The sequence below is a fragment of the Leopardus geoffroyi genome, chromosome B1 (assembly GCF_018350155.1).
Source record: "Leopardus geoffroyi isolate Oge1 chromosome B1, O.geoffroyi_Oge1_pat1.0, whole genome shotgun sequence".
Taxonomy (NCBI): Eukaryota; Metazoa; Chordata; class Mammalia; order Carnivora; family Felidae; genus Leopardus; species Leopardus geoffroyi.
The window spans coordinates 123,253,799-123,279,696 of record NC_059327.1 but is presented as its reverse complement, the minus strand read 5'-3'; the positions used below and the strand labels follow the sequence as shown (position 1 = coordinate 123,279,696).

The window sequence follows — 25,898 nt, the reverse complement described above, 5'->3', positions numbered from 1 at the left end:
CTGCTAGTGAAGAATGATGCCATTAGTATTAGAACTTTCCAGAGAGGAATCTATAACTGATTTTACTGAGGTTTTCCATGACCTCTGTTTTTTAATATTCATTGGGATAAACCCAAAAATGAGGCTCAAAAAGGCAGAGTAACGGGCTTTTTAAAAAGACATAAATTCAAAGTCTAGGTTTTAGCACACAATGTTCTGTGAGGTGAGTTCATTTTAGATGCATGTAATTTTCTCTTCCCATAGTTAAGTATTACACATCTTTTCTATTCATTGTACTAAAGGAGCAAACAGAATGTTTTCGTTTGGCTCATAATAACTTAGTTATGGATTGATCATCTTTCCTTTCTGATGTGTATATGTGGGAGGGATAATATAAAGGCAAGGTAATTTTCTGCAATGATTTCTGAAGGTTTAAAGAACATTTTTGCATATGTTTGCTTTTGAAAACATGTAATCTAAGGCCTGATTAGCCTAATGCAAAGTGAAAAGTTTAGTCTCTGCATGAGCTAGTGATAGGTAATTCTACAAGAAAACTTCATTTTTGATGAGAGAGTTCTTAAAATATAAGGCAATCTTACAAGCTCTATTCTCTTTTCTGTTAGAAGTAACTGTCCCTGGGGTGCCTGGGTGGCTCAGCCGCTTAAGCGTCCGACTTCGGCTCAGGTCATGATCTCGCGGTCTGTGGGTTCGAGCCCCGCATCGGGCTCTGTGCTAACAGCTCAGAGCCTGGAGCCTGTTTCAGATTCTGTGTCTCCCTCTTTCTCTGACCCTCCCCTGTTCATGCTCTCTGTCTCAAAAATAAATAAATGTTAAAAAAAAAAAAATTAAAAAAAAAAAAGAAGTAACTGTGCCTATGACAACATCAATAAATGTAACGTGGTTACTCCATCTTTAATATTCTATAACAGTTTATACATACCTCTGTTTGAACTTAGTGTGTATTAATTGTGTATACCTTTTTCATTTATTCAGGGCAGGGCAATTCTATTCAACTAGCGTTAGTTGGGTACCACCACACGTTAATTGGTACTTTGCCCTGGAGAGTTTAGACAGACAAGTGGTAGATAAATTTTAATATAATATAATACATTATGTAATAGAGCTGATTACAAAGTACTGGGGAAACAGCTTGATTCAAGTCATATTTTAAGAGTCTTTCAGAATATCACATGGGGATTGACATCTCACCTGGGTTGGATGGATAAATGAGTATTTTATAGGTGTACACTTCTTCTACCTCCCTCTTCTTCATACCTTGGATAATACCAACTGTCTACCTTTTTCACTTCCCAATTCTAGTACCCTTCAGCTGTTGGCCAAATAAAATAAAATAAAATCACCCAATAGTATGGAATGTTGCTGTTTCAAATTTAGGGTCCCTAGCCTCAGCTGGTAATGCTTGTACATATTCCTTTTTTGTAGAATATATTTTTCTCCTTTTCTGTTTACAATACTTTATTATCCTTCAAAACTCAGCTCAAATGTTACCTTCTTATTGAAAATTTCCATGATCTTTATGGAACTGTGATTGCTTCCCACTATATCTGTTTTACATAACCTCATTGTGGTATTAGTCACATTGAATCATGATAATTTATTAGCCCGTCTCTTTCTCTTACTAGACAGCTTTATGTGAGGATATGCCATTTCCTGTTTGTCTCCTATTCCCAACATAGTAGGAACTCTGTAAAAATTAATTTTTTTTAAATGATCTCAGATCTACTCCCAAGTCTTCAACTATCAAATAGGTGCTAAGAACTTGGTAACAATTACAACATTGTGTGTGAGTATTGGAGGAGAGGTGTGAGTTTGATAAGAAGGATCATAGTGCTGGATTTTGAAAATACAGCGCACTTACCCAGGTACTGGTGAGGGCTTAAGGATTATGAGAAGAACATCCCAAGCAGAGGAAACAGTATACACAAAGTTGTAGTAAAGATAAGAAAAAATATGGTTCAATTAGACACTGAAAAGTTTGGTATGGCCAGAAAAAAAAAAAAGTACATTCAGGGAAGGGGCAAGAGATGATAAATGGAAAAGGGAGTAAAGGGTTCAAATTATGAAAGGACTTTTATGACATGTGTCTTTGTCTGCTTGGGCTGCTATAACAAAATACCCAAGACCAGGTTGCATTTCTCACAGTTCTGGAGGTTGGGAAGTCCACATCAAGACACTGGTGGGCTCAGTGTCTGGTGAGACCTGCTTCTTGATTCAGACAGCTTTTTGCTGGAACCTCACATAGTAGAAGCAGCCAGGCATCTCTCTGGGGTCTCTTTTGTAAGGTCACAAATTTCATTCATGAGAACTCCCCTTATGATATAGTCATGTCCCAAAAGGCCCCACCTCCTAATGGCATCACTGGGGTTAGGTTTCAACATCTGAATGGTGGGGTGGAGGAGGGGGACACAAACATTCAATCTATAGCACCATCCTAAGGGAACCAGCACAAGCAAATAAACATCAGATTTGTGTTTTGAAAAGATTGTGGTAACAGTTTGAAAGAAGGGTTGGGGGATAGGCAAGGAGAAGAAAGAGGAGGAGGACATTTTTTCTCAGAGGCAGGAATTAAGGATAGGTAATATCATAAGTAAGTTTAACTGTGAAGGAACAAAATATTTACACTCTGAATTATTAGGAAAAGTTATTTGTTGACCATGATGGAGAATATGGCATATGTATAGAATAGTAGATGTTTAGAATTATTGGCTTAGGAAATGTGGAAGGGAAATAACTAGGGATAAATAAAAGGATTGCTGAACAATGTTGAGGGTCCAGTTAAGATTGTAAAATGTGAATTTGTTGTAGTACTAGCTATCATATTTAATAACATATTTTAAAATTGGAGAGCGGGAAGAAGTATATGGCTGGATTCATCCAGTGTCAGGGATTGAATGGCAAGGTTAAATAGCTAGGTAGGGTTTTAGGGAACTGAGGTAATACTAGAATTGCTGAAATCATTGATCATTTTATTCAGAGTAGGTAGGGATGAAGTCAGTCATGGAAAGGACTGATGGATTGGGAAAAGAAAGGAGGAGTTGAATGAATAGAGGTTTCAGGGAGATTAAAAAATATTTGCTTCCTAATAAGGAAATAAAATACATGATAAAATAGCAGACTGTAATAGAAAGTAATTTCCAAACTTAAGCTTTCAACTAGCTTTCAACTGTGGAACAACTCTCCAGGATGAAGGGGCGAGGGCCCTGGGTGTTACTGTGTGATGGATTGTTACAGAGCAGTGGAGAATTAGGCCATTTATTAAAGACAGGGAATGTGAGGCCAAGTTATTAACCTCCCTGTGTAGATTCACGGTTGTTCAGAATGATGGCAGGAATTGGAGGGTAGAGAGAACCTAAGAGAAAGATCCAGTGTACTTGAGGGTTAGGATATTAGCGATGAGAATTGCACAATCTTACTGGATGATAGGGGTTGAAAAGAGAAATTGTTTTTGAGTGAAGCCAGAGGACTAATGGTTTAGAAATGTTATTTTTGAGCTCAGAAAATACCAGCTCAAGCTCCAGGCTCTGAGTCTTGTGGTAGAAGGGGAAGAGAAGAGAGTTGAGATTTGCTTGAGAGCACTTCACAGGAAATCCCTAGAGAGGGATTCCAGCTGCAGTGAAGGTGGGGAGGTAGAGTTCTGAGAGGGACTGGTGTTTGTACACAATAGTCAAGGGATCCAAAGGACACAGTGAGGAAAGGTTCAGATGAGGTCTGAAGAAGTTTAGGGATGGGAAAGTTCTTTAACTGGCCATCTCACAATTATTCTTTTCCCTGTTACCATGTTCTGTCTATATAGCTTGGGATATTGCGATCCATTTTCTCATTTATGATCTTTTGTCAGTCTCTGCTTAGCAGAGTGAATTCTTCTTTGACTAATGTTTCCCCTTTTGTTCTGGGTTAGGCACTGTTAACAAACCTCCATCACACTTTTTTCTCTTATCATTTAGGTAGGCTACCCTGTGATGCCCTGCTTTCTCTCTTAGAACATTTGGCTGGACCTTTCCCTGTTGGTTTGTAGGATTTTTACAGTTTGATATTTGTCTTCAGTGTTACAGAGACCTAGTCAGTTATTCCAGTGCCATGATACCTGGTAAATCCAGGACCAAGTTGGAAAACTTTCAGTACTCATTTTAGGGTGCTACATATTACCATTTCCCACAGTTTGCAAAGTGCATTGTAAGTTTTTAGAGCACAAACATCTCCAAATTGGGGCCAAGGTTACTTTGCCAGTCTTGCTTTTACTGTCATAGGGCAATTGGTTGCTATGGTGATAGGACTAGGAGAGTAAGCGTGGTAGATAATGAAGAGTTGGAGCTGTTTTTGAGCATAGGGCTGAGGTAGAAGGCCATTTTGAAATATTGTACTTGGAAGAGTGTTCTGACATCTGCAAGGTTCTGTAAGCCAAACTAGTGTCTTTATGCTCTAAGCTATCATGGAAACTTAAGTGGCTACACAAGTTGTATGTGGGTAAGGAGAGGGAAATGGATGGTGAAGATCCTAGTGATGACAACTGACCTCCTGATATGTGTTGTTACTTCCACTGTGAAATCTACTGTATTCTTGAACCCTGATTCTAACCACCTTGAGTAAATATTCTGCCTAGTCTAGCTTGGTCTTAATACCTTCCATTTCAGTATGGACTTACAAAGGAGTAGGGTACAGAAAATGGTAATTATCTGCAGGAAATGAGGTTCTAAAATGATGGATAATCATCAAATATTATGAAGATTAGACAAATGGAAGTCTACACTGAGTTTGGTCCCTCTGTACATTAAGTCTGCTGTGGGATTTTTATCAAAATCATTTTTGTCAAAGCAGTTATATGCTGCTTTTATACTCTTTGAGGGCAAGGTATAGACTATATGTCTTGTTAGCCATTTGCCTAGCACGGGGTAGGTATTTACTAAGTATTTAAAGCTAAGCCAGTGCATGAATCTAGTAATTTTCTATAGAGTGGTGAGGAAGACTTACAAATCTTAATAATGTAACTTACATATTTGTAATGGTGGTATCCTCCTTCATGAAGCTTATAGGTTTCTTTAAGGAAAGGAAAGAAGTTTCTCAAGTAACATGGCACATGTTTCCTTGCAGCTTTCATTTAATGATGTGTAATGTCTTTTGGTTTACTGATAGCTTTTCAGTCTCGTGTGTATTTTAAGAGCTATTTAGTTACTATTTTATCAGCAGTAATTTCAACGGATAACTTACCCCCACTTTTGGTAGGTTATGGTAGTCTGAAGTCTGTTTCTCTTCTCGGAGTTTAGTGTTGGGGTTTTTTGTTCCTACTGTAGCCAGAGTATATTGGAAACATTTACTTGGAGAAGTTTACTTGATTCACCTCTTTTCAAAATGATTCAGTGCACTTGTAGTGCTAGACATATTTTGAATAGGATTATCAGTATTTTGCCAATTGTTCTTTACCCTTGTTCTTGATGTCTCTCAACAAATATAAAATCATTTATTGTCTCTGAAAGTCTCTCATGACTTATTCTGTAACAATTACTGTTTGTTTGTTTTTTTAACGTTTATTTATCTTTGAGAGAGACAAAGACAGAGTATGAGCAGGGGAGGGACAGAGAGGGAGGGAGACACAGAATCTGAAGCAGGCTCCAGGCTGTGAGCTGTCAGCACAGAGCCCGACATGGGGCTTGAACCCATGAACCGCGAGATCATGACCTGAGCCAAAGTTGGATGCTTAACTGACTGAGCCACCCAGGTGCCCCAGCAATTATTGTTTCAACTGACAGTCTTTTTTGTTATTTTTCTTGAAGTGCTTTGGCTTGGTATTTCTTCCACTCATAGCACTTCATTCTCCAGTCTCCCTAACACACACTTTTTAAAATAAAGAATTTACTGGGGCGCCTGGGTGGCGCAGTCGGTTAAGCGTCCGACTTCAGCCAGGTCACGATCTCGCGGTCCTTGAGTTCGAGCCCCGCGTCAGGCTCTGGGCTGATGGCTCAGAGCCTGGAGCCTGTTTCCGATTCTGTGTCTCCCTCTCTCTCTGCCCCTCCCCCGTTCATACTCTGTCTCTCTCTGTCCCAAAAATAAATAAATGTTGAAAAAAAAAATTAAAAAAAAAATAAAAATTAAAAAAAAATAAAATAAAGAATTTACTTAAAATATATTATAGTCAACTATTCCTGTGTCACAGCATATAGCCTAGTCACTCATTCCCCCTAATAACTAAAAACTTCTACCAAAAGTTTACATAAAATTGATTATTTATCATTTCAACATTAGGTCATCTGTTCTGAAGTGTTTTTAATCTTTGTGAAATTAACATCAAATTTTTTTCTTGATTAGTAATATCTTCTCTTTTGCTTTCTTAATTTTTTTTTTTTAATGTTTATTTATTTTTGAGATAGAGACAGAGCATGAATGGGGGAGGGTCAGAGAGAGGGAGACACAGAATCCGAAACAGGCTCCAGGCTCTGAGCTGTCAGCACAGAGCCCGACGCGGGGCTCGAACTCACGGACCGCGAGATCATGACCTGAGCTGAAGTCGGCCGCCCAACCGACTGAGCCACCCAGGCGCCCCTCTCTTTTGCTTTCTTATTCTCAACTCTTCATTCACTCAATGTTTTGTTTTGTTTTGTTTTGTTTTGTTTTGTTTTGTTTTGAGAGAGAGAGGGCACAAGTGAGCAAGGGGCAGAAAGAGGGAGTGAGAGAGAGAGAGAAGAGGGATTCACCCAAAGCATGCACCAGCTCACCTGCAGCAGGGCTCAAGCTCACCTGATGCCAGCCTCAAACTCACAAAGCGAGAGATCTTGACCTGAGCTGAAGTCAGATGCTTAACTGACTGAGCCACCCAGGCGCCCTCACTTTTATTTTGAGTATAGCTGACACAATGTTACATTAGTTTCAGGTATACAGCCTAGTGATTTGACAGGTTTATACATTACGTTGTGCTCACCAAAAGTGTAGCTGCCATCTGTCCTGTTACATGGCTATTATAATATCATTGACTGTATTCCTTATGGTGTATCTTATTCCAGTGACTTACTCATTCCATAACTGGAACCCTGTATCTTGAGCTTTGCTTGATAACTTAGTTCCTATTCTCTAGGACTATACTTGAAAGAAAATTATAATTTCTTTCCACAAAACTTTAAAAACTTTTCAACTTTACCTAAGCTAACATAATTTTATTTGGGTTTGTTTCTTCTTTCTAATAGAGCAGTAGTAAATCACTACAAATCTTGGTCAGTTCTTTGTTTCATTTATGCCCTGTGTCTCTTCATTTCCCCTTTTTCTTTACTGTGACTTAAATTCTTCTCCCCATCTTCCCCTCTTTTTCTCATTACACAGCTCTCCTCCTTTGGGGAAGCCATGAAATTTAACTTCCAAGATTATAGGAGCTATTTGCTGAAATTGGTTCAGGCCTAACTAAACTAATCAGTACATGGCATGGCATGGCATGGATCTGGCCAAAATAACTAATTCAGATCGGTTCAGTTTGGGTGAACCATGGTACTTTTGGGGTTTGTTTTGTTTTGTTTTGTTTTTTGAGGCAGGGAGGAGCGGTGTGGGGAGAGAAGACTTCTGTGTTGCTCTTCAATAAGACCTGAAACTGGTACAACCATTTTTCCTCCATGATATGGGCTAGTCTGATAATGTCAACGCACAGAAGAAGAGAGTTGAGGAGAGCTCAGAGGAATGCAGCAGGAGCAGGAAACCATTCATGAAGCTCACTATACTTTCACATTTTACAATGGTGCAAATTGTAGGGTAGTACATTCCTCTGTTGAAGCATAAATTGGAGTATGTAGTAGTTTCCGTTATTTATAGTATGTCCTGATATGTACAGATTTAAAATAGATTTTCTGTTTATAAAATAATGCCAGCATATGGTGTAGAACTTGAAAATACAGAAAATGTTTTTATTGTAATTTTTTTATTTTATAAAATTTGAAATCATTCCACATAAACATAGCTTACTTTTTTAAAAATGCTTTTTTGTTGTTGTTTATTTATTTTTGAGAGAGAGAGGGAGACAGAGTGTGAGCAGGGGAGGGGCAGAGAGAGAGGGAGGCACAGAATCCGAAGCAGGCTCCAGGCTCTGAGCTGTCAGCACAGAGCCTTACGTGGGGCTCAATCAAACTCACGAGACGCGAGATCATGACCTGAGCTGAAGTCGATGCTTAACTGGCTGAGCCACCAAGGCGTCCCTAAAAACTTATTTTTGAGCATCTGCTTATGATGTCAGATATTTTTAAATGATGTTTTTAATGATTACATAATGTTCTTTTGGATGGCTAGACCACAATGGTAGTATCTATTGTTGGAGATTTCTTAATTAAATCTTAATTAAAGATGATAATGTGAGCCATTCAGCTCTATCTCCTTCATCCAAGGTTACAGTAATGTCAGTTTTAAGTGACTCCTTTTTTCCTTTTCTATATACTTTTTTGCTGTTTGTTTTCCTGAAAAAGTGGAGTAAATTTTACATCATGTTGACTTGTTTGCTTCAAGTTGACTTGTTTGCATTAAGTATTATTTCCTTAAGTGCATTTCTTGGATCACTCTTTTTTTTTTTTTTTTTTTTTTTTTTTTTATGATGCTCCATTAAGAAATGACTTGTTTATTTGAGAAAGAATGTATACTCCTGTTATATGCTTACAGTAAACATTAACAAATTAAGGACTTTAAAGAATCCTGAATCCTACAGATGTCAAATCTCTAGCTTTCTTTATGTTTTCACCTAAAGTATTTGACTTAGAGTGGAGATGTGTCATTTACTGAAAATATTGCTGCACTGTGTTTTACTATAACCTCATACTCATAATTTGCAATGAAGAAATCCATATTTACTATAGGAACCATATTTTCAGTACTTTCAGCTTTTAAGTGAACAATTCTAGTTATATACTCTGCTTTTATTGCAATCATGAAAACACTTCCTCCTGGTGTTTACTTTCTCAGTAAATATCTTTCTTTTATTTTTTAACCACAGAACTCTTAATTTCTTAGCAACTGTTTTATCACCTAGTTAGTGGTAATGTTAAAGTAATCAAACTAGTAGATATCCTGGCTTTTTCTTGCAGAGATTTCCAAACACATGACTTCTCCCACTCCCACAGCTTACATTATCCCTGGAGTTGAAATGACTGCAAGACTTTCGGAATCATTTGTTGTAATTTTATAAAATGACTGTCACAACTTACTCTTTTAGTAAGACCTGTTTCTGATGGTGAGTCATTGTGTAAATGGGTCTTTCTTCTGCCCTCTTTCTTTTCATGACTGCATACATTTTCTCGCATCTCATGGTCCTTTTATTTGCTTAAAATCCTTACTGGAGAAAAAAGATTCTCACCAGTGAAAGAAACTGTTTTATTCATTCCCCACTCCCCACTTCATATATTTCCATTTTCTTTTAGGAACATTAATTTCTTATTTGTCAGGCTCTTACTTTAATCTTCTGAAGCCAGCATACATTCCTCTTATGTGTTTTAAATTGGTTTTAAACCTGCTTTGCTTTCTCTATACTTAGTTCCCATTCTTTCCTTCAATTACTGCCTCAGTTTATCTCAAAATATTGTATATCCTTTTATTACTTCAGTTCTTACTACTGCAAAATATGTCAAATAAAAATATTTCTTGGGGTGCCTGGGTGGCTCAGTCAGTTAAGCATCCAACTTCAACTCAGGTCATGATCTCATGGTTCATGAGTTCGAGCCTCATGTCGGGCTCTGTGCTGACAGGGTGAAGCCTGGAGCCTGCTTTGGATTCTGTGCCTCCCTCTCTGCCCCTCCCCCGTTCATGTACTCATTCACTCTCACTCTCTCCCTCTCTCTCTGCCCCTCCCCCACTCACTCTGTCTCTCTCAAAAATAAACAAACATTAAAAATTTTTTTAAATAATTCTCACATAATAACTGGTAAATCTAGTCCAAGTATTGTTATCACCACATATCTGAATGAGTTGTGGTAGGAAGAGTAGGGGACTGGGAATCAGAGAAAGTGGTTTCTTTTTTCTTTTCCAATATAATCTTATGTGGCCTTACTTGTAATATTAGAAAAACATAACCTATAATGCAGTTCTACATGACTGTTTTAAAAATGATGAGAGAATATCTTTGAAATTGCTTTGAAATTTAAAAAATGCTCTCAATACAAATTTAAAGTAGCTGTTATGCTGGTCAGATATGATTAGAAAGATTGATGGACTTTCAGTCAGGCATCTTTAAATGAAAACACTGAGTCTGAGTAGGAATAACCTAAAATGGTGGGGTGGCATTTCAGAGAGGAAACATGTGCAGTAGGGAGGTATAAAATAAGGTTAATTTGTTTTACTACAAGTAATTTAGTGTGACTAGCGTGTAGGATGTCAATGCAAGAGTTGGGAGGCCGGTTGGGAAATATGACAGATGTGCTTGACTATTTCATTAAATGTTATGGTGGATCATTTAAAGATTTCAGTAGAGGAGTGACCTGAAATTTACATTTCCTGAAGTTTATTTTGGTGTCATTGTAGATGACAGATGGGGGAAGATGGGAGCTGGAGTTAAGGAGACTCTTGAGGAGGCTGTTGGATTTAATAAAGGTCAGACTGAGAACCTGAAGTAACATGGATGTACAAAGGATAGATGCAAAAGATGCTGGTGAGATAGAATCTGTGGAGCCTGTGTTTTTGATTAAACGTAGGTGATAGGAAGGCATTTAGTAAAAGAGACAAATTTATGATCATTCAAGAGCTTCTGGCTTAGATGGGTTTCCTGCCATTCACTGAGATAGAGCCTAGTATGAATCTAATGGGAAAAGGGTAAATTTAATTTTGGAAATGTTAAATTTGAGGTATTGATGGCATATCCAAGTGCAAATGCTTTGTTTTCAGTTGGATAAAAGAAGAGAAGATTTGGGACTTGTCTATGTGGTAATAATCAATGACGCCTTGCATTTGGGTCAGGTGGCCTAGGCACAGGGCCAGGTCTCTTGTTACACCTTATTCTAAAAATCTACCCCTTGAGAAATACATAGTTCCCCAGGGAACTTTGAGTTCCCTGACCCTTTGGGTCATGAGTCCTATTCTTGGTCCTTGCAGTCAATCCCAAATCTGAATCTTTTCTTCATAGTCATAAAGGTCCCTTGGACGTGTAATATAAAGATACCAGTTCTTTATTCTTCCCATAATTCTAAGTAAAATTTCACACTTTTTTTATTACTCTAAATCAATACTTTTAATCTAATCTAGGTACATTTTTAATCCTATAGAGTCATACTAATAACAGTCATTATTTTTGTTTTTCCAACTTGGAGTTTACTATAAATTGGTTATCAGATGCATGCCGTTAATTTATTCTCATGTAGTCTATCTGCTGACATAACACCATAAATTCAGCTTATCTCAGTAACATACCTGAACACCCCCTCTTGGTGTTTAACTGTAAACCCAGTTACTTTAACGTATTTACTTTGTAGCTCTGTTGGGAATTTTGGACATTGTAGAAGGAATTATGAGTTCCTTCTCATTCCACCTACTCTTCTACCAGGTTATTGGCCTTGAGAAGTTCTACAGGTAGTTCTTTAACTTCTCCTCTAAGGCATTGTGTGTTATTGGCAATGTAGCCTGGCTCCTTGATTTATTCTTCTTTCAAGTTTCTCTAATCCAGTTGCTTGCTTTTCTTGTTCTTTCTATCACTGGCAGTTTCATAACTAAGTTGCCTCCTTGCCATCAGGAGGTCATGTGGAGTGTGGACATAGGACTGCAGGAACAGAATGAGTGCTTGCATAACTGCAAAGGCTACTGTGATGGATGTGATTCTTGCAGTAGCTCCCCCCAGATATTACTTAAAGTAGCAATTGTCCTTCATATATGGGTCCTTCAAACTTCAAGGACTGCCAGCTGCCTATAATTTGTAGGCATAGTCAAGCATTTTTATGACCACATCTAAATGTGAAGGGGGCGGGAGGTGGGGGGGAAGATGTTGAATTGATTCCCACAAACATTTACCGGAAGTGTAGTTAAAATGTCAGTAGTAGTCTGGCTAAAGATAATGAAAAGTCTACCTTTCTTTTTTTTTTTTTTAAGACTCTCGATCACAGTGCATGATTTCTTTACAGGTAGCCAATCATTTGGATTGCAAACACTAACTGCCGACTATTTCTTAATGTTCTTTTAAAATTATTTCAAGAGTACTCGCAGATATCTGAGAACATCTTTTCGTTCACAGATAAATATACATTTTGAGATACAGTAGATGGCCAGTGCAGAAAGTATATATGAAATGAGGCTCAAACTTTGTAATTATTTACTCTACAGTGGCATTTTAGTGGTAAGCAGTATTTGGTTCTTTATGTTTTTATGCCTAAGGAAGGAAGATAATTCCCAGCTGTTTGATTTAAAATCGAAACTTACATAGAAATCCTATGCTAGCAGGTTAATAGAATTCCTGTAAGATTTTTCTAAACTGTAAATCAGATTTATGTGAAAAAAACCAGATTACATTTTCCCTTTTATTTCTCTGACAATAGCATTAAAAAAATACTATTCCCAAATCCTCATTCGTTTTAGTGCAAACTATTTTCCCAATTCCTTGGATTGTAATCTGTGGCAAGTCTCATCAGAGTGTAAGTTTTGTATTGTTTTGTTTTCATTTTTGCCCCTGATAGTTCAGCTCTGATGTTAAGGCATTCTTTCAGTTAAGGTTAAAATGAGACACGTATGAGTGATTTGCACTTAACTGCTCGCCTCCACACACACAAATGCCTCAGCGTCACATCTAATTGTGATTCACGCCTTATGCCAGACTCTTGCTGTCATCCCAGCACCAGCAGATGGTGGGACAAGACCCCTGGGGCAGCGTGTCCCAGCATTCTGGGGATGTACATCTTCTGGTAACAATGGTCAGAAAAGGGAGGATTTTAATATAGCAAATTGAGTTCAGTTCTTTTTGGCTTCTTGGGGAAAAAAATCAATTAGTGGAAATTTGGTGTCCAATTTTCAGGTAGTACCTTAAAAACTTATTTTTTAGTCCAAGAAACAAAATAAAAGCAAAACATCACATTGTATTTTATAAATATTCTTGCTGAAAGGGCAGCTTCTGTGTTTAAGTCCCATCATGGGTAGTTTATGTTTGTAATAATCTGAATTATAAGAAACTTAGTAAGAAACTGCACACAAAAGAACAGGTTTCCTCTATTCATGCTCAAGTAAGTGTTCTTTAAGAAAAACATACCAGTGGATGCCAGATAAGACACATGTTGATTTGTTAGTGTCAGCATCTGAAGTTGCTGTTTATGCTTTATGATTAGTGGCTTTAGACAAGTTTTACTTCATCTTTCAGGGCTCTGTTTCTTCACTTAAGAACTGAGGTTGTTTTAAGGTATCCCCACAATATCCTTTTTATTGTAGTATATAAAATACAAGAAGCTAAAATAGTATTAGATGTGTGAAAATGTACTGGGTTTATGGTAGCAACAGGAAATGCATGGGTGGAGTTTCAACATTGAATAACCTTGGTTACTTGATCTGTAGTACTGATATCATAGGTGAACACACACACACGTAACCAATTGCGCATAACTTTTTTTAAGATAATAAATCCATGGAAGTACAATTTTCCATACAGTTCTCCTTTTCTTCAACCATTTCACGGTTCTCCTGATGATGTTAAGAGAATGTTAAGGTTCTTTAGCTCAGAATCCGCTGTAGTCAAAGAGTGCACAGGATAGTGGTTTTTAACTTTTTTGACCAGAACCTATAATTAGAAATGCATTTTGCAGAGAGCAGGCATACACGTACAATTACACGTGTGTCTGCATACACATGGTTCAAACCAAAGTTTCACTTTTTTACCTCACTATGGGCAAAATTTTTTTCTGTTCTTTTGTTGTTGTTGCAGATATTATTTTTGTTTCTCTCTTTTTTTAAAGTATGGTTTAAAAAAAATTTTTTTTTTTACATTTGTTTTTGAGAAACAGAGTGAGACAAAGCGTGAGCGGGGGAGGGGAAGAGAGAGAAGGAGACACAGAATCTGAGGCAGGCTCCAGGCTCTGAGCAAGCAGTCAGCACAGAGCCTGATGCAGGGCTCGAACCCACAAACTGGGAGATCATGACCTGAGCCGAAGTTGGACGCTCAACTGACTGAGCCACCCAGGTGCCCCAAGTATTTATCTTAGAGAGAGAGAACGAGAGAACGAGCTGGGAAAGGGCAGAGAGAGAGGGAGACACAGAATCTAAAGCAAGCTTCAGGCTCCAAGCTGTCAGCACAGAACCTGATGCAGGGCTCAAACCCACAAACCATGAGATCATGACCTTAGCTGGTCGGATGCTTAACCTACTGAGCCAACCAGGCTCCCCTTTTGTTTCTCTTTTTAAGAAAATACTGGTTCTTGTTCACCAAGCCAGAGTTCCTAATGGGCATTGGGATCCACAATTTGAAAAACACTATACTAAACAGTCAGCACTTACCATAAAGAAATACATTATTTTTTGGTAGACTCTCAAATTATTCTACTAAAAATGATTTTCTGGGGCGTTTGGGTGGCTCAGTTAAGTGTCCAGCTCTTGCTTTAGGCTCAGGTCACGATCTTATGGTTCTTGAGATTGAGCCCCACATCGGGCTGTGTGGTGATGGCACAGAACCTGCTTGGGATTCTCTCTTTCCCTCTCCCTCCCTCCCTCCCTCTCTCTCTCTCTCTCTCCCTCTCTCTTTCTCTCTCTTCCTTTCTGCCCCTTGCTTACTTGTGAGCATGTGCATACAGACTCTCTCAAAATAAATAAACTTGAAGAAATGTTTTTCCTATTTCCTACTGATTATATCAGCTGCCATTTACTTAACAAGAAATCTTTAGAGTTCTGTCTTATTTGTACAAACATTTAAAAGGAGTGTAGTTACAATGTCAATAGTAGTCTGGCTAAAGATAATGAGAAGTCTACCTTTTTTTTTTTTTTTTTTAAGAATATAAAGGATACAGAGGACTAAATTTAAATTGAACGTTTTAAAGAGCTTTTTAATTCTCTGTCTTTAAACACATGCCATTCCTCTTCCTTGATCAGAACCAAATAATGATTTTAAGTTTTGTTTCCTTGAGTTTTTCTTTAGTTCCTTCATTCCAGGTTCTTACTGTCTTTTAATAGGTCATGCTTTCAGTGACATGTTAAGAAAAAGTGAAGTAGCGTGGTTTCATAGAAAGGCTATTTGTATTTTAACAAAGAAGAGAAGGGAGAAAGGGAACTCTTGAATTTCTATATCAACAAATAGAGTTCTGAATACCATGGCCTTATTGCTGCTCATTCTCTTCTTCATGAGCAGTTATTTGAATGAGTTATATGAAAAACATAGTATTGGAACTATATGGTCTCCTCTATAGGATTCCATACAAAATGACATAAGGTGAATGATTTGCTCATTTAATTGTCATTAAAAAATTGCTATAGCATTGTAGGAAACCATAGAAATTATATAGATAAAGATATGCTGTTAAGAATTCAGAAGGGAAGTAGAAAAAAGGCCTTGCTAGTCCAAATAGACCAGGTTGGAACTAACATTGAAAAGCAGATTTGGTATGCCAGCGGTGTATATTCAGAAAGCATTCCTTTATAATATGACTTTAGGTAGACAAAACATTGTATTATATAGTATTTTGTGCAAACAAAAACTTAAAATAAAAGCAGCCTTTTGAACTGAAAATTATAAGTATATTTCTTTTGTATAAATATATATACACTTGAACATATACTGAAGTAATTTCTATTATGGACGGTGAAAATTCTTGGAAGACTTCATTGTAGATAATGTCAGTATTAGTGTTGAAGATTTTCCTTAAAGCTCTTTGTATCTCTTTCAGATATGGAAACAAGTGAAAAAATCCAAGGAAGTGGAATACTTCAGCTGTTTGCAAGTCTTTTGATTCCACAGTCTTCCTGCACAGCCAAAGTAGCTAACATCATAGCAGAAGTAGCCAAAAATGGTGAGGTTTTCCTCAAGAACTTTTCTGCTGGGAACATCTTCAGTTTTACACCTCACTTGTCAGTATGTTTTATTAATTTATGTTTTAATTTTGTAGATTAGACATTGTCCATTTCTTTCTATTTCTCTTTTCTTTGACTTTTTTTTCCCATATAATTGTTTAAAATGACTATAGTTATAGTCATTCTATTCATACATTTCCCATTTACTATTCTGTTCCTTCAGGGTAGAATTAAAGGGAAGTACTGCTAGTCCCTGCTGTACCTGTGTCATTTATTACTTTGGTAATAGGATTCTTGAGCTTGCCCCTGAGTCATTCATCTTTTTTTTTTTTTTTTTTTTAATTTTTTTTAATGTTTATTTATTTTTGAGACAGAGACAGAGCATGAACAGGGGAGGGTCAGAGAGAGGGAGACACAGAATCTGAAGCAGGCTCTAGGCTCCGAGCTGTCAGCACAGAGCCCGACGCAGGACTCGAACTCATGGACTGTGAGATCATGACCTGAGCCGAAGTCGGATGCTTAACCGACTGAGCCACCCAGGCACCCCTGAGTCATTGATCTTAATTGTCACAGGAGAGCTTACCTTTTTCAGTGTATTATATGTTGGTGTGTATTATACCCAGACAAACTTCCTTTTTTTTTTTCTTATTATTTTTTTATTTTTTTATTTTTTTATTAGTCTAAGCCTATCCTACCAATATTAGCACTTGGCTCTTAACTGCAACAGTGCAGTTGGAATGTATGTTCTGTTTTCTGCACTCACCTATGTAGGACATCTTTCTTTCTTTCTTTTTTAGTATTTGTTTATTTTTTATAGTGCAAGCAGGGAAGGGGATGAGAGAAAGGGGAACAGAGGATCTGAAGTGGGCTCTGTGCTGACAACAGGGAGCCCAGTGCAGGGCTGGAACTCATGAACCATGAGATCATGACTTGAACAGAAGCTGGTCACTCAACCAATTGAGCCACTCAGGCACCCCAGGACACATCTATTTCTTAAGTTTCCACATAAGAATACTATGAAAAAACAACAATGACAGCAAGACTTAGATTATATGATATCTAATCCATCCTATTAGATGTGGTTTATGTCCAGTGAGAGATTCTTTGGAAGAACTGTATTTTAGCAGAAATATTTGCACGTGATTTTAATTCAGTTTGAGAAAAACATGACTTCTTTTTTTTTTTTCAACGTTTATTTATTTTGGGGACAAAGAGAGACAGAGCATGAACGGGGGAGGGGCAGAGAGAGAGGGAGACACAGAATCGGAAGCAGGCTCCAGGCTCTGAGCCATCAGCCCAGAGCCCGACGCGGGGCTCGAACTCACGGACCGCGAGATCGTGACCTGGCTGAAGTCGGACGCTTAACCGACTGCGCCACCCAGGCGCCCCAAACATGACTTCTTTTTAAATTTCTTTTTTAGAGGCCCCTGGGTGGCTCAGTCGGTTAAGCGTCCAACTCCGGCTCAGGTCACGATCTCACTGTCCGTGAGTTTGAGCCCCGCGTCAGGCTCTGTGCTGACTGCTCAGAGCCTGGAGCCTGTTTCAGATTCTGTGTCTCCCTCTCTCTCTGACCCTCCCCCGTTCATGCTCTGTCTCTCTCTGTCTCAAAAATAAATAAACGTTAAAAAAAATTAAAAATAAATAAATATATATATATATATTTTTTTTTCTTTCTTTTTTTTAATGTTTATTTACTTCTGAGAGAGAACGAGGGAGACAGAGTGCAAGCAGGGGAGGGGCAGAGAGAGGGGGAGACCCAGAATCCGAAGCAGGCTCCAGGCTCCTAGAAGTCAGCACAGAGCCTGACGCAGGGCTTGAACCCACGAACCATGAGATCATGACCTGAGCCAAAGTCAGACGCTTAACTGACTGAGCCACCCAGACACCCCAGAACACTGACTTCTTAAAGCTGTTTTTAAGTATAAGGGCTTTAGTTAATGTCATGTCTTTGGTGTGCCTGGATTTTCAAAATTTGATATTATTTTTAGGCCTTTTATTTTAGTAATTTGCATATATTATACTTTTAAGAAGTTTTAAAAATTCTGGCTTCATTTACATAATCAGTAGAGCAGGTGGCATGTAAAGTACTGGTATGTGTTGTTTGGGGCCCAGTGAAACAACTCATTCATGTGTGTTACCAAAAAAATTGCCATGAAATTTTTTCATTTGTTTAGGAGTTCTCAAAATGTCTTTCAAATTCCAATGAGGTTCTGTATTGGTAAATCATTTTTTGGCCGTTAGCTGAAAACTGGCCACCTATTGTTTTATGTCATGTCTCAGCTACTGTACATATATAATCACTATGCTGTGCTTTGTAGTTGAGCTGGTCATAAATGTTCAGATTCCTAGTGGTTTGGGAGTATTCAGTGTACTTCAAACAGGTTTGAACTGCTCTGAATAGATTGCCTTGGGGCAACAAAGAACTCCAGAAGCAGATCTAGTTTGAGAATGGAACCCTTCCAGATGTTGTTTGTTAACCTAGACCAACCACTATGTGAATCTTCTTAGATGGAATACAGCTTGATTTCTTTTTTAACTGAAAAAAAAAATTTTTTTTATGTTTATTTTTGAGACAGTGTGAGAGGGGGAGGGACAGAGAGAGATGGAGACACAGAATCTGAAGCAGGCTCCAGGGTCTGAGTTTTCAGCACAGACCCTGACGTGGGGCTCGAACTCACGAGCTGTGAGATCATGACCTGAGCTGAAGTCAGATGCTTGATCAGCTGAGCCACCTAGCCACCCCAATACAGCTTGATTCTTAAGATCACATGGTTTATTTTTAACTTAATGAGAATTACAGTATAGATTTCCAGAAATCAGTTATTTTCTCAAAGTCTTTTCTCTTTTTTTCTTCTCAAATCTTTATTTAAATTCTAGTTAGTTGACGTATAGTGCATATTGGTTTCCAGAGTAGAATTCAGTGATTCATCACTTACAACATCCAGTGCTCATCATAACAAGTCCCCTCCTTAATACCCATCACCCATCTAGCCCATCCCACACCCACCTTCCTCCATCAACCCTCAGTTTGTTTTCTATCTTTAAGAGTCTCTTGGTTTGTTTCCCGCTCTCGTTCCCTCCCCCTGCCCCTTTATGTGTTCATCTCTTCTGTTTCTTAAATTTCACATATGTGTGAAATCACATGGTACTTACCTTTTTCTGACTTACTTCACTTAGCATAATACACTCCAGCTCCATCCACAAAAGCCTTTTCTCTTAAGAATGAGTTTACATACTAATTTTAGCATAGATTCAGAAATTTTGGATAGTACATTTTTGTGGATTGCCATTCCTCTGTGATCTTACTTAATATCAGTCATTATAATATTTTGTCACAGTTTCATGATAACTCTGCTGCTATAGGTTGCTTCTAGTAATACTTTAGTAGATGACAGCTATGTTCTAAAGACATAATAGAATTTGTAGCATTTATACTTTTAATCAGAGGCTTGTTAAGGGCATATCACTTACCTCTACTGGTTAAAATAAGCGGGATACATTTAAATAGTTATTTTTTGCTTAATCACCACATTGTTTTTGTAAGTGACTGGCTGAGAAAGTAAATTAGAATCTTTTTTAAAAATAAATAGTATCTTCAGAAATGCAGCATGACCCACAGAGTACATTAATTGGGCTTATATTTCTTCTTTTTAGAAACTTGGTGGTGAAAACAAGATTTTGTGAACCAGAGTTAAAAAGAGATTGGAAGGTGATTTTTTCATCTCCACTCTGCTGTGCATTTTATGTAACTACAGAGGAGAAATATTAGCATATACTTCATAGATTCAGATTAACCTTAAAATATAATTATGTTTAAATTTGTGCATACAAAATCTCCCAAAAATTAGCATACTAATGTTGAAATTTGAGAGGATTAGCAAGAAGTTTCATGTGCAAGTTTAATGTGGGAGCATAGCCATGATCATAAATTACAGTAAAGGATTTTGATACCTTTAAATAAAATATTCCCCTATGCAATACACTTAAGACTGATTTGAGGCAAAAAAAAAAAAAAAAATAAGCAAGATAGGAGGTGTCTATGAATGTTTCCTCCTTTTCAGAATTGTATTGTCAAGATATAATAATAATTTCCTAAGACTAGGTGCCATTAATATGCCTACATTGTGCCAGGAGTTATGTACATTATTTCAAATTCTAATAACAACCCCATATGAGATAGGACTTTGCACATGAGATAACAGGCTAAATATCTTGCCTATCTTTACACAGCTAGTAGGTAGTAAAGCTGAGATTCAGACACTTACGTGGGGCACCTTGGTAGCTCAGTCGGTTAAACATCCAACTCTTGATTTCAGCTCAGGTTATGATCCCAGGGTCATGGGATTAAGCTTCACATTGGGCTCTGTGCTGAGCATGGAGCCTGCTTAAGATTTTCTCTCTCCCTCTGCCCCTCTCCCCCACATGTATGTGCTCTCTCTTTAAAATAAAAAATTTAAGGGGCGCCTGGGTGGCGCAGTCGGTTAAGCGTCCGACTTCAGCCAGGTCACGATCTCGCGGTCTGTGAGTTCGAGCCCCGCGTCAAGCTCTGGGCTGATGGCTCAGAGCCTGGAGCCTGTTTCCGATTCTGTGTCTCCCTCTCTCTCTGCCCCTCCCCCGTTCATGCTCTGTCTCTCTCTGTCCCAAAAATAAATAAACGTTGAAAAAAAAAAAAAAAAATTAAAAAAAAAAAAAATTTAAAAAAATATATGTGATAGTCTTTGGAATTTATGCTTCACCTTGTTTTATTCTTCTTTACTTCTCTTCAGTAAATGAGATATTATGATAGCAGTGGAAGAGGTACTAGTGATTTTAATGCAGGGATAGCAGTGTATGACCTGAAAGATTAAGCTGATAACTGAAGTTAAAGGGTATAAAAAAGCAGACAAAAGATCAACCACTTGGCTTCTGTTCCTTTAGTCCTCTAAAACACTCCTTCCCTGTCTTGGACCATCAGCATCAGAATCACCAGGAACTTATTAGGATGCAGATTCTTTGATCCTCTCCTTCAGACCTATTGAAACAGGGACTCTAGGACTGGGATCCAGCCATTTGGTTTAACAAGTCCCCCAGTGATTCTCATACCTCTATAGCTTGAGAACTAAATCGCAGTCTAACGTAATATGGAATCAGTAGTTTGGATCAACATTATGCTTTTTTCCCCATCTGTACTTTATCAGATTATAAAAGTCATTATCAAACTTTTCCACTTGAATGCTCCCAACCACAAAAGAATAAAAGTGTACGCCTAGGATGGACTAGAGAGGGCACTGCCAGAAACATGGAAGTCTCGTGTTTTCTCTTGTAAATTTGTTTTAATTTTGCCCTCTACTCTATAACAAGTGTATGTCTATTTTAGTATTAAATATATGTATGCTCTAGAAAAGTTGTTGGATAAAATTAATACCCACCACCAAAAATAACGCACCAGGTTGTCAGGTAGCTTTAAGTATTCTTGATGTTGTAGTTTTGGAAGTTTAACCTCTGTCATTTTGTAAGAATTAGTAGCAATTTTTTAACAAAAGGCAATACAAAGTATAAATGAAAAATGTGATAACAACCTGCATATAAAAGTCACAGCTTTTTATATATTTATTCCTCATAGTTTTCCTTGTTCTTCTGAAGAAAACTGTAAAAAGCTAAGAGTTAATAATTGCTGTGAGGTTATTAGAGAAAATTCAAACTGAATATACTTATTGTTTAGTGTAACAAACATTAAGGCAGACTCTAGCACTCTGTTTTTATTTGGCTTAAAGAGTTTAGTTTTAATAAAATAGATTTGGTTCTGTCTGGCAGCTGAAAGTGACTTTTAATATTTGATAAATAGATATGTAAAAAGCAGGTTTTATAAAAAGAAATTTTTTATTTTATAGTTTTGTCACAGTACTGTACTTTGTGATGATGCTAAATGATATGTAATTCAAGTAGGTTTGGGAAAGTAAAAGCAAAAAAGAAAGGAAGACTGGATTTAGACAGAAATAGAGATATTCTATCAAGCATTTGAGTGTTTTGCTACAAAGGAAAAAACTACTCTTAAGAAATCAACTTTATGTTAATAAATTTGGGTTGGTATTGAGATAGAACAATGCCTATTCCTTAAAGCTCTATATTGAATTTCTGCATTGAAGTCCACACATTATGCAAACAGCAAAATGAATTTTATCTTGCATAGACACACATATATGCGTACAAATACTTAATGGTTTCTTTTTTTTATAAATTTTTTGAATGTTTATAATTTTCGAGAGAGAGAGAGTGCAACCAAGGGAGGAGCAGAGAGAGAGGGAGACGCAGAATCTGAAGTGGCTCCAGGCTCTGAGCTGTCAGCACAGACCCAGATGTGGGACTTGAACCCACAAATCCTGAGATCATGACCTGAGCTGAAGTCAGACACTTAACTGACTGAGCCACCCAGGCACCCCAATGGTTTCTGCCTTCTATTACATAATGGCTTCCACAGACTTTGGTTTTTCCACTCACTGTCATTCTGAATGTATCTTAGTTTCAGCTTTCCCCTGATAGTCCTTCCCTCACTCCCCTGGAGTAAAAATTGTCAAGAGAGGATCTGATTTTTCTTTCTTCTTCTTTTTTTTTTTTTTTTTTTTTTTTTAATTCATCACTATTATCCTGTTTAGTAGATGTTTTTTTCTTAAGTGGGCTCCATATCCAATATGAGACTTGAACTCACGACCCTGAGATCCAGAGTCGGGTGCTATACCACCTGAGCCACCCAGGTGCCCCATTTAGAAGATTTTTTGAACTAGAATATCTGATAGGCCAGCTTGTATATAGTCTGGACTGGAGTCAGAGTCCATCCAGCTATGATCAGGTAACAGGCACAAGCAGTGTGAACTAGGGATGTGTCTAGTGGGAACCCCTTTGAACAGGGATGACTGTCACAGCCATTCATTCAATTATATATATAATATTATACATAACATATAATTATGTTACATATATAATATCTTAATTATATTCTATATATAATATCTTAAACACATGCCTTATTAAGTCCTGGTATATTTTTACATATATCCATCTAAAGTATGTAACTACATTATATAATGCAATATGTATATAACTATTATATACTATATTTCATATATAACACTATACTATATATTATAATACTATATTATATATTATATAATAACATAATTATATATATTAATTATATAAGATCTTAAACATATTCCTTATTAATTCCTGGTATTTTTACATATATCCATCTAAAGTATGTAACTACATTATATATATATATAATATTATATATATAATATATATAATGCACATATATATGCATATTATATATAACTATATATATAACTATTATATACTATATTTCATATATAACACTATATTATGTATTATACTACTATATTATATATTATATATAACATAATTATATAAGATCTTAAACATATTCCTTATTGATTCCTGGTATTTTTACATATGTCCTTCTAAAGTATGTAACTTCATGTCTTTAAAACTAGCTAAGGAGGGCTGCACTCCTCAGTTAAAAAACAAATTGGCTGAAAAGCAGGTTTTAGAAGGGAATTTACTCTTTTCAGGGACTGGCAGTATTGCCTTTATATTGAAAGCTAAGGAATGTACTAGTTTTATTTTATTTTTAATGTGCTTTAAAAACATTTTTTTTTACATTTATTTATTTTTTGAGAGACATAGAGAGACAGAGCACAAGTTGGGGAGGGGCAGAGAGAGAGAAGGAGACACAGAATCTGAAGCAGGCTCCAGGCTCCAGGCTCCAAGGTGTCAGCACAGAGCCTGACATGGGGCTCGAACTCACAAACTGTGAGATCGTGACCTGAGCCAAAGTCGGACACCCAACCGACTGAGCCACCCAGGCGCCCCTTTAATGTGCTTTTTAAAAAAATTGAAACCTAATTGACCTATAACATGGTGAGTGTTTAAGGTGTTCTTTATATGCTTTTCTATTTAAAAAAAAAAAATGTTCAGAACAGCTTTAGTTTTATTTGAATCTGCAATTTTCCTGTAATTACTTATTCTCTATCATTTCAAGAATAACTGAAGCTGTTGATTGTACCATCAGAATTTTGAAAGATATGTTGGTATCATATAGACAATGAGGGTATCAAAGCAAAAATAGTAGCTCATAAATGTTGCCATTGTGTGAAGCATAGCAACAAACAAACCAGTATAATCTAACAACAGATTCCATTTATGACATAAGAGTGCAAATCAGACTGTTCCTAAATTTCTTATTTTAGTAGTTATTAAAATGATCTCACTGTTGGAAACTAGTTATAGGAAAAGGTAGAAGAGATAATGAATATGTGTATTTAATTTGATTAATTTGAGTTGGTGACGTGCTATTTTAAGATTTGAAATATATAAAGATCCTGAAGTGTGACCATTAACTTAAGAGGTAGACAAGTAGACTGATGTGTCATCTTCCATAGAAGATGGTCATTGAATTCTTGGAAGTACATATAGCATGATTTGTTTTCCCAATAGGGAAAACTCCTGTTAGGGAGTTAAAAAAAAAAAAAAAAATTAACAGTAAACTTAAAAGTTAGCTTTAGAAGTAACAAGTATTCTTAATCTTGGAAGTTTAAATTACAGAGAGCTTTCAATAATACAGTAGTAAGTAAGAGATATAATAGAAATGCAATCCTTTAAGTAGAGAGGAATACCTCTGTGACTCATAGCTATCTTAGCAGGAAAAGTTGTGTCAGAGGTAACAGCTCACATAACAGCCCTATATGATGTGCTCTAGGAATTTGAAAATGAAGAGAAAGAGAAGGAGGGTTGCTTATGATGGTGTTTGTGGAGCAAGCTAAGGAGTGGGCCCCCTTGAAAGTAATACTGAAAAGATAGTGATTTATTTATGTAGTAGGATGGGTTATAGGTAGAGGAATTAGATGTATGTTGACTAACTTCATTGACCAGTACATCCTTACAGCAAATCATGATGTCCAAAATAATGGTTCTGAATACTGATTATTTGGAGAACTTTTATTAATTAGATGTCATTATTATCCTTTAATTATGTAGTAGTCTATCATGAGACACCGTAAAACTTATGTCTAATCATCATGACTGTGATGCTGTTATTGGGAGACAATAAATTTGAGAATGGTTTACTATAGAGCTAATGAAAAATGAGTTGGAAGCATAAGAAAACTTAGCATTTGGTACTTAAGACCTATGAATGTGTGGGTATAACAGCAGATATTAATGATCCATACAAATAAAGAGTAGGAATGAAGATAAGGAATAGATGATTCCACTAGATCTTAGCAATTGAAAAGGAACTATTATTTTTAATGAGACACTTGAACCTTTGAAAAAAATCATATTTTGTCTTTTTTAGAGACCATATAGTGAAAATTCGCACAATTTGATAACTTAGTTTATAACTGTAGTACGTTAATTATCAGGTTCATGGAAGGAGCATTGCCAATGTTTCCATCATCACACATTGCTTCCCAAGCACATTTGTAATTATAAGAAGATAGTGATCAATTAGGTATAATGAAATTTAATTAAAAGTCTTTTTGGTTGTGGCAGAGACGTCAATAAAAATAAGAGCCCACTCATTTTGTTGTACTTATTCTATGAAGTATTTAGTAGGGTTATAATGGTGCTTTTGAACACAATGTACTCTTCAAATGGTAAGCCATCTTAAACATTTTAATCGTAGGTATTTATTAAGGGACGTGATTTATGTAAATTGTGAATTTTTAGATTTTTAATTACATATGTCTCTTATTTTCAGAATTTATGCGTATTCCATGTGTGGATGCTGGATTGATTTCACCACTGGTGCAGCTGCTAAATAGCAAAGACCAGGAAGTGCTACTTCAAACGGGCAGGGCTCTAGGAAACATATGTTACGATAGCCGTAAGTGTTGAAATATCAATGATACACTTAAAAACTTTTGTTTAAGAATTATGGTTTTCAGACTAATTCCACTTTTAGTGTTAGCACTGTCTTTTCTAGGCTAAGA

General features: G+C 36.8%; 1 protein-coding gene across 6 annotated transcripts in view; it reads left to right on the top strand.

The window, feature by feature from the left end:
- The window catches only part of RAP1GDS1 (Rap1 GTPase-GDP dissociation stimulator 1), a 173,941-nt gene that overhangs the window by 49,589 nt on the left and 98,454 nt on the right, over window positions 1–25,898 (top strand). For 4 of the 6 annotated variants that reach the window (XM_045472253.1, XM_045472242.1, XM_045472232.1 and 1 more), the window contains exons 3-4: window positions 15,786–15,908; window positions 25,667–25,792. In XM_045472253.1, the coding sequence (XP_045328209.1) occupies window positions 15,786–15,908; window positions 25,667–25,792 (249 nt within the window). Of the gene's footprint in view, window positions 1–15,785; window positions 15,971–25,666; window positions 25,793–25,898 lie in introns of those variants that run through there. The other 2 variants (XM_045472276.1, XM_045472270.1) reach the window with 2 other exon arrangements.